This window comes from Rhinolophus hipposideros (genome assembly GCF_964194185.1).
Source record: "Rhinolophus hipposideros genome assembly, chromosome: 8".
Classification (NCBI taxonomy): Eukaryota; Metazoa; Chordata; class Mammalia; order Chiroptera; family Rhinolophidae; genus Rhinolophus; species Rhinolophus hipposideros.
In genome coordinates this window covers 57,777,498-57,786,907 of record NC_138054.1, presented here as the reverse complement: position 1 = coordinate 57,786,907, position 9,410 = coordinate 57,777,498, and the positions used below count along the sequence as shown (strand labels likewise).

General features: G+C 51.2%; 1 protein-coding gene across 13 annotated transcripts in view; it reads right to left on the bottom strand.

The window, feature by feature from the left end:
- The window catches only part of LRP8 (LDL receptor related protein 8), a 72,383-nt gene that overhangs the window by 14,140 nt on the left and 48,833 nt on the right, over window positions 1–9,410 (bottom strand). For all 13 annotated transcript variants that reach the window (XM_081056774.1, XM_081056771.1, XM_081056778.1 and 10 more), the window contains 8 exons: window positions 8,820–8,939; window positions 8,620–8,745; window positions 5,389–5,563; window positions 4,689–4,916; window positions 3,597–3,715; window positions 3,232–3,371; window positions 1,679–1,820; window positions 227–379 (listed from right to left, as the gene is read on the bottom strand). In XM_081056774.1, the coding sequence (XP_080912900.1) occupies window positions 227–379; window positions 1,679–1,820; window positions 3,232–3,371; window positions 3,597–3,715; window positions 4,689–4,916; window positions 5,389–5,563; window positions 8,620–8,745; window positions 8,820–8,939 (1,203 nt within the window). The remainder of the gene's footprint in view (window positions 1–226; window positions 380–1,678; window positions 1,821–3,231; window positions 3,372–3,596; window positions 3,716–4,688; window positions 4,917–5,388; window positions 5,564–8,619; window positions 8,746–8,819; window positions 8,940–9,410) is intronic.

Sequence of the window (9,410 nt, the reverse complement as noted above, 5' to 3'; positions counted from 1 at the left end):
CTGTATATGTGCATTTTTCTTGGGAGTGAGAAGAGAAAGCTTGGAAGGACCCTGGGGGATACCAGCATTCAAGGAAGGTAAAGAAGAGGAGCTTGCAAAGGAAATATGTAGCCAGAGCAGATGGAGGCAAATCAGGAGCAAACAGTATCCCAGAAGTCAAGGGAGGATTTCAGTGGGTTAGGGTCTGGCATGGCCCAAAGCTACCCCTCCTGGTAGGGCCACTTACCTCGGTAACACCTCTTCATGTCTGGGCCCAGCCACATTGTGTCAGGACAGGCACAGGTGTACTTGGGAGAGTGGCTGGAAATCTGAGGAGCAGGAAGGCACAGGTACTCACAGCCTCCATTGGGCTGGGCACTCAGCTCACACGCGTCTGTAGCTAATGGCGGGTGGGGGTGAGGGAAAGAGAGAGAGAGAGAGCGGAGAGAGATGGGGCACAGACGGGACTTCCCACTCGGCTTGCTCAGAAAGCTTTCTCTACTGCTTTTATTGGGCACCTTCCAGCACCGTGCCTGGTGTTTTATCCCCACACTTTGATTTAATCCTGACAACAGCTCTGAGAGATGGGTATGTTAGGTCAGCTGAGGGCATGGTCAAAGCAGCCGGAAGCCAAGTCATACCTCTCTGCCAAATTAGACCTCTCTTCGCCTGACAGAGACTGGGGCCCCTGGCGTTTCCCAGAAAAGGCAGCAGACCGCTGATGCGATAAGCAACTCTGGACAAAGCCGCTCGTGGCCAATCTGCTGCTAGGGAGGGCCTGCTCATCTGCCACCTCACTCAGCCAACCCCCTCCCCAAAAATCGCATATATGCCTCCCTCCCTCTACCCTGACCAGTGAACCTCGCCCGGGAGCGCAGAATAAAGCACTCACTTTTCTCAACCCGCCTGACTAGACTCATTATTTCACCGCAAGCCTTATAGGTATTATGCCCCCGATTGACAGATAAGACACCAGGGCTCAAAGAGAACAAATTTGTCAAAGCTGTACCTCTAGCAATTTTGGAGACAGAATTTAAATTGAGGTCTGTTAGACTCCAAAATCCATGTTTTCCCCCCTACGCCACACGCCATGCCTCTTTCTTATTTAAATTTCTAGATCTAGAATCAGGCACCAATCTTATCCCCTATGCTTTCCCGCCTTCAGCCTGGCAGCCAACACCTCAGTTACAGTTGGATTTAGTATATCCTAGTGATAGAGGCGGGGACAACCAAGTAGTAGGATTCCTGGCTTCTCCTCCCAGCCAACAGAATTGGCCCTAGGATACATTGGTTTATACTACGAATAATGAATGAGAAGCAATGTGCTCCTCATGGCAGAAGGAGTTCTGGAATCAGACAGACCTGAGTTTAGGTTTTAGTTCTGCCACCTGCTAACAACATTTCACCTCTCTGAGCTACAGTTTCCTCAATTGTTAAATGAGAACATAATACCTACATTTTGTAAGATTGGCAAAAATAGGGCATTTATATATTTATTTCTTTATACCCAGCCTTATTTCACCAAGAGCTTGAGGCAAAACCAGATAAAATACGTGGCAGAAAAGCACTCTACCAACTAGAGGGATTGCTGCCACAATTCCCGGGGCTGCTGAGACATGACGTCATATGAACGTGAATGCAGCCTGCCTAGTGGAGGGAGAGGACATGGGCGGGGGACCTGGGACCAGGGAAGGCTCACCTCTTGGCTGCTTCAGCTCATGGAAGATGACAATGTCATGTGGGTTATTGAGGTTCTCAGCTAGGACGGAGATATCCAGGCCATTGAGCCGATTTGCACTGAAAATGGCCTCATTCTCCAAGTCTGTCCAGAACACTTTGTCCTGTAGGGTACAGATGGAGATTGTGGGAGGCCTAGAGCTGAAACCCATGACCTCAATCTGAGGGCTCAGCCCCAAACCATAGTCATAGGACCTGCCCTGCCATCTCCCCTGAGCTCTCCTGTCCACAGATTCACAGGGGGACTCTCAGCCTCTGGTGACATGTGCTTCTGTCTCAGGAGGTTATTTGGTGAATCTGAGCCTGAAAGCTGCTCATTAATGCTGAGCTAGGCCTGCTTCCTGGAGGCCAGCAGAAACCCAAGGTAGAGTCTCTATTAGTGGTTACCATTTCTGGGGCCCAGGACCAAGACTGGAAGGGATGTGCGAGCTACTGAGGCCCTGCTGCCTCCTACAGCCTCTGGGTACAACACACATGTATCCAACGCTTAGTCCGTACAAGCCTGGCTGTGCACCGGCAGGCAAACCCACGTTTACAGGTACAACCGTGCAGCCTCATGCACAGAGCTGGACACTCACTCACATGCCTCTCTACACACACAGGCACACCTGTCCTAAATAAGCACTTGTCTAGGTATTGGTACACATACTCACAAGCTTCAGCACATACAGGAATGCACGCTTTTAAATGGATGCATTTATGTACACACATGCACATACATATACTTTACATGAATGTGCCACAAATATGCACAAGCACATACATGAGTCCGAACACACCTGTTTTTGAAGCAGGGCCTAGACTTGGAGGTGAGGCTTTGCCCATAGATTCAGAGCAGTGCAGGGTGATGTCGCTCCATGCAAATATTGCCAATGCCCATCATAGACCAGTGTCCCCTTGCTTTCCCTCCCCTTGGTGGCAGAGTTAGTTTTGGGGAAGAGGTGGGTGTGTGAGACCTTGGTTGGTTTTGGCTTCCTCATTCCCCAAGGAGAAAGGTTGTTAGGGTCAGAACACAGGAGGGTCTGGACTCTTCATCCTCCTGGGAGCTTCTGGAGGATCGGGATGAAGTCTGATTCACCTATATGACCCCAGGGTCCAAAAGGTCAGTACAAGTGTGCTGAGTTGAATGACATCTCTCAGGCCATTTCCAACAATAAACGATTCTAAGGTCATGTAGATTCCTTCTTTTCTCCCTCCCTTTACTGGGTACCTTCTATAATATATGTGGGCACAGTGCTCGGTGCTGAGGGTTCAGAGAGAAAACATACAGGCTAGCAACTTACCTACGAGCGGTGCTCTGAGAGAGTGGTCTTGGGAAGGGAGTACAGGAAAGGCTGCCAGGCAGACAAAAGCCTTTGCATGGAGGCAGCTCGCAAAGTGTGCACAGACACTTCAGCTGGCTTCCCTGTCCCTTTGTTTCCACTTGGACAACTCTCAGGGAGTCATCCTATTTGAATAAGCCTTGTCTAGGCTTCAGCTTCCTATTGGGGCCGTGCCTCCCCTCACGGGGCTCACCTCAAACACAGCTATTCCAAAAGGGTGGCTCAGAAAGTCCGAGGAGGAAATCAGCATCTTTCTGTTGCCTCCACTGAAGTCGATGCTGGACAGCTGGTGCAGCTTGGAGTCTACCCAGTACAAGCGCTGGTTCAGCAAATCTTGGGGAGGACAGAGAGGGTGGGCATTGCAGACGGGATCTCTGCTTCCCCGAGCCCTCTCCCTGCCCACATCTCCAGGCCAGGCCTCAGGCTGAGGTCAGCCTGGGGTGACCATCAGGAAACACGTGCACTGGCTCTATGAGGGGACGCAGAAATAAGACACAGGGCTCAAGGCAGTGGTCAGGCCCGGGTGCTAGAACAGCCCCCAAGGAAGGCAGGGCTCACCCAGGGTGATTCCATTGGGCCACTCAATATTGTCTGACACCAGTGTTTGCCGGTCCACACCGTTGAGCCCAGACTTCTCAATCTTGGCCTGGTACCCCCAGTCAGACCAGTACATGAACCTAAAAGAGAGGAGAACCCAGTTGGGCTTGTCAGGGACACGACTGGGGGGTCTGGATCACAAGAGCTCATCCACCCACTGAATGTTGAACATTATGCTTAGTAGGGACTGGAAAGACCCCTGAAATCCACTGGGACCATCAGATCTTAGAGTTAGCAGGTACCTTCACCTCTTCTGAGTCCTAGGAAGCCTATACTCCTCGAGCATCCACCCAGCCTCAGCTGCACAGCCTGGAGCCCATCTCTCTCACTCTGGCAGCTCCAGCTAGAACCCTCGCATGCCACAGTGGAAAGGGCCCTTGTCACCCCTCTCTTACTTTCCCTGTCTACAGAGGAGAAAGTGGGTGACCTACCGAGGGTCACACAGCTAGAACTGGCTAGGGCTTCTCTCTCTTTTTCCTCGAACATTTCTTGACTACTTACTTTGTGCCAGGCACTAGGCTGAGTGGTTTCACCTCCTGTACTTACATCGGGACTATGGAGGAAGTCAAAGGGAGGCAGATTTGGGAATATGAGGAAAACAATCAAACACATAAACAAAACAACACAAAACTTCCCAATGGGTAGAGCTGTCCAAAATGAAATAGGCTCCAGGGGAAGTCATGAGCCCCTGTGTCTGTTAGTGTGTGAGCAAACACCAGATACCCACCTACAGCGTGCCGCGAGTGAGGACCAGCTTCCTGCCCCAGGAGGGTCTACCAGGCCATCTCTAGAGCCCTGCCCTGCTTTGAAATGCTCTGAGTCTATCATATGATGATTGCGCGGTAGAGTCCCGGGAGAACACTGGCGACCAATGCCCCAAGAACCCTTGGTCAGGAGTTAATAGGCGTAGGGACCCGCACGGACTTTCTTACCATGGGTTGTGTCTGAGTGGCTCAAGACCTTCCAAAGCTCTCAGGAGAGCTCTTACGACGGACACATGAGGGCTGAGTGCCTACGGTAGGAGAATGGGAAATTCTAGGTGGAGACACTCACCCTCGCAGGGGGTCGACGGCGATGGCCCGGGGTTCACTGAGGTCATGACTGAAAAGAGTGCATCGGCGGCGGCCATCAACCGTGGCCACTGAGATAGTCTTGTTGCCCGAGTCGGTCCAGTAGATGTGCTTGTGGACCCAGTCCACCGCCAGGCCCTCCGGGGAGTGCAGCTGCTCGTCGATAAGGACCTCCTGCTCTGCTGGGTCACTGGCTTTGTCCATGTAGGCGCTAGGAACAACCAGAGCCGGCATGGGGTAGGTGTGCTACCCACTATCCCTCTGGTGTTGCCTGTGCACCTTTCCCCTCTCTCTTTAACTTATGGGCCATGGCAATGGATTTTAGAGGAATTTGGCTAATATCTGTTCAACATATTCCCCGGGCCACCAGGGTAAGCATACAGGTATCAGCCACAGCCTGTGGCCTACAGGAGCTCAACTTAGTGGGGGACCGAAATTTACAGTCAGATAATTACAGTACAGTGTGATTATGGAAAGCGTTAGGGGCCACAGCAGCAAAGAAATGGAGACTGCTTCATCCAGTGGGTGAAGCCCTAGACGTTCCATAGTCACTGTGATCCTGTGTCCCTTCCCAAGTCCCAGCTCTGTCCTGGGGCATCTAGAGGCAGAGGGGGCGCAGAGGACAGCCTTCCGCTCCTCCCTCCATACCCAGGCCTGGCGACAGGACACCTGCCATGGCTCACCCGTAGATCTTGCGGTAAGACAGGTCACACCAGTAGATGCGATTGGTGGCTACTTCGATGTCCAGCGCCACAACATTCTTGAGCATGGGGATGAGGCGTGAGTAGTCACGCTTCACCAGGTCTATCCTCCGCACTTCATGCCGGTTGGTGAAGATCAGAGACGGGCTTCTGCCGGCTGCCATGCGGGGAGGTTGAGAGAGAAAGGGTCAGCGCAAGAGGTGGGGAATCTGGAGACCAAGGCTCTGCCTGCCACTGGTTTGCTGGGTGAGGCCTCATTTTTCTGTAGAACAGAGGTGACAATTCCTACCTCACAGGGTAGAGGAACAGATGAAATAATGGGTACAAAAAGCATAAGATGAAAAGCACCATGCCTAACAGAGGATTTTATTGTTTTTCTTAGACATGTACGCCCCCCAAATCTTTTACGACTCCCCATTTCCTCCTTAGGCTTGTGCGAAGGTCTTATACAGTGTGGCACCAAGCTCCCTGTCCAGTATTTTCATTCACCCCTCTACCACACCTTGATTCCAGCCAGACTACCTGTCATTACCCAGCCACGGCAGAGCTTTGCTCATTGTCCCCTCTACCTAGAATGCATTTCTCCTCAGCAACTACCACCTCCTCTGCTTAGGGCCCCTGCAATATTTCGAGAAGGGGCAATGTGAGCATTAGCTGTTTTAGAAAGATGCCTGAGGCTCCAGTCTGGAGGATGGACATCAGAGCTGGGAGTGAGACTCGAGGGAGGGGGTGTAGAGGAGGTCACCGTGAGGCTTTATACAGAGTGTATTCGGGGACATGACAAAAGATGAAGCTACAGAGGTTGGCAGGGGTCAGACCAGGAAGGGTCCTGCGAGGTAGGAGAAGAGTTTGCACTTTATCCTGAGCCAATAGCAGGGGTGGTATGTGTGTCATATGTGTAATATATGACACATTATCTATGTGCAATGGAGACAACATACAACTGCCCATGTATACACAAAACCCATTATTAGACTTACAGTTAGATTTTAGAAAGATCATCAGTGACCTAGACATTCCTGGCTACTCCATGTGGAGGGTCACTGTCCCGCAGGCCTACCAGGGCCCAGCACTTAGCACAGGCTGCCAACCCCCCACCCTGTTTTTAGACGTATCAGGTCACTCTCAGTCACTAACAGTCTGAGTGGCAACACCTGTGCCTTCTCCCCTTCTGGTTTTCCAGCTGACACTTCTGCAGGCCACCTGGTCCCTGTCACTGTGCACCTGTGCCAGGCTAACGTGTTCCCCAGGGGCAGGGTTGGACTAGCACAGCGTCATGTGGGGCTTGGGGCTGGGTGTGTGACTTGTGTGTAGTGATGGAGACTGTTTCAAAGCAGGCGGGGGTGAGAGGGAGGGTGTGGTACAAACAGAGAACATAGAAAATAGGGCCCCAAGTTCAGGAAAGAGAAAGGAGGAGAGCTGGCTTCAAGGCCCAGCTCTGCCACTGACAAACTATGTGATTTTCCCCACTCCAAAATGAGAGCAGTGGTACTTTCTCTTCCTGAAGGCAGGAGCTGGCTTACAGGATGTCTTGAGGTGGTTTTTCCTAAGAGCTGTGGCTGTGGCAGGAACCAGTGTGTTTATAATTTGAGCTTTTGTGTCACTACACTGTAGATGTTCATCTGTGGGGGATTGTGCCTACATGGGCAGTTTGTGTCGTCTGCACTGCACATATATAATCCGTGTTGTTTATGGCATCGGTCCCGTGTGGGGATAAGAACAAGTTGCATGTTACATGTGGTGGGCTAATGTATGTGTTGTACATTATACAGTTGGGGTGGTACGTTTTTGGGGTTTAGAGGCTACATGTCAATTATTGTGGCTGCTGTACTGTTACACTCTATACCTTGTATATTGTATTTGTGCATTGAAACGCCAGGCTCATAGACCCAACTGCCTACTCAGTACCTCTACTTAGATGTCTAGTTTTCTTAACCTTAACATGTCCAATCTGTCTAACATTCCCAAACCTGCTTTTCGCACCATCTTTCCCAACGCCATAAATAGCAATCCTATTCTTCCAGCTGCTTGCCCAAAAACCTTGGAGTCATTTTTGATTCTTTTTTTTTTCCTCTCACATCCCACATTTAATTCATAAGTAAATCCTGTTGCTCTAAAATAAATCCTGACCTTCAAAATCTATTCAGTCTGCCTGCCTCTCATATTCAATTCCCACTGTAATACCCTGGCCCAAGCCATTGTCACCCCTCTTCTGGATTATTGCAGAAAAGCTCTTAAATGATGTTCCTGCTTCCTCCCCTGCCCCATACAATCCAACAGCAGCCAGTTAAAACACAAGCCACACCATGTCCCTCTTCTACTCAAAACCCTCAAAGGCTTCCTCTAACAGAGTGAAATTGAGAGCCAGCCTCACTGGTGTAGAAGGCCTTTGTGAAGTATCCTGCGTCACCTCTCTGACTTTTCTCCTCCTGGTCCCCCGGCCCCAGCTGCACTGACTTTCTCATTTTTATTTCAACCACCAGGCATGCTCCTGCCTTTGGGCCTTAGCACTTTCTGTTCTTTCGCCTGATCCTGTTCCTGCAGATAAATAAATGCAAGGCTTACTTCACTTCAAATGTCACCTTGTCATGAAGGTGCAGGCTTCTCTGACCACGCTATTTAAAACTAACCCATTGCCCTCCTGGACTTCCCTCTTCCCTCCCCTGCTTTATATTTCTCCTTAACCCTTATTACCATCTGCCATGCACTGTATTTCATTTATTTATTTACCTATCTACCTATTTATTTGATTTATTGTCTGTCTCACCCACTAGGATGTCAGTCCCATGAGGGCAGACAAGCATTTGTGTTTGTTTTGCTTCCTGCTGAATCCCCAGTGCCTACAACAATCTTAGGTGTTCAGTATAATGAATTGAATAAAATGAATGAATTCAGTTGGCTGAAGTGATCCCTGTTAGGTCTGCACATGTCCTGCTCTCTGTGTGAGCTGCCTATGCTGTGTGTGGAGTCTGCATGATCGTTTGTCCACACGTCGTGTGCTGTGCGAGTGCAGTTTCTGTGGGCTGTACTGGGTGGCTCTGTGTGCTGTCCGTGTGGGGGTTAGTGTGCAGGGCATTGTGTGTGTAATGTGTATTTACACTCTGAGCACTGTTTTCTGTGTGTGTGCGTGCACGTGTGCACCTCCGCTCCTCACATAGGCATTCTGTACCCCCTCAGAGCTGCCCCCTGCCCCCCACCTTGGGGTGTCCATACCGACAGCCTTGCAGTTCTTGGTCAGTGTGTCCATCTCATAGCCAGGGTGGCACTCGCACTTGAAGTAGCCCTTGTAATTGACACAGATCTGGCTGCAGGCGTCCGGGTCCTCGCACTCATCAATGTCTGCGGGGAGGAGCAGAGGTCAGAAGTGGCAGGAGGCTCTGTCTCCGCTTGGGAGTGTGAGGGGAGGGTCTCACCGCCGCAGGTCTTCTGGTCCAGGAGCCGGTAGCCCGCTGGGCAGGTGCACTCAAAGCCAATCCTGAGGTCAGTGCAGATGTGGGAGCAGCCGCCGTTGTTGTGCAGACACTCGTTCAGCCCTGGGGAGGGACACACGCTCCTGAGGGTCCAGGAGCCCAGTCTGGGGTGGGGGCCAGACAGGAGTGGGCCCAGAGCTGAAGCAGAGACCTAGGGCAGCAAGACTCCTACAAATCCAGAATTGGGCCTTCCCAATTCTCATTAGCCAGGTGACTGGGCAAGAGGAGGGTCAGAGGGGCAGGTCTTTGCTCAAGGCCAAAAGCACAGACAGGGACAGAGTGGAACGAGAACGCAGGTCTTTTGCCTCCCAGACCAAGGCTCGGTCCACCGCTAGGTTGGAGGCAGCTAGGCTGCCTGAAGTCTTTCCTTTCACAAACATGTTGCTTCCAGCTCCTCCTTCCTTGTGAGCTCAGAGTTGAAGGGGCCTGAACGTACCATGTCTAACCCTCAGGATACCCCAGCAACCCCTTCTCAAATGTCTGTGCTTCTACATCTCCAGCCTCAGAAGCCCACTTTCCTCCTGAGGCAGCTGT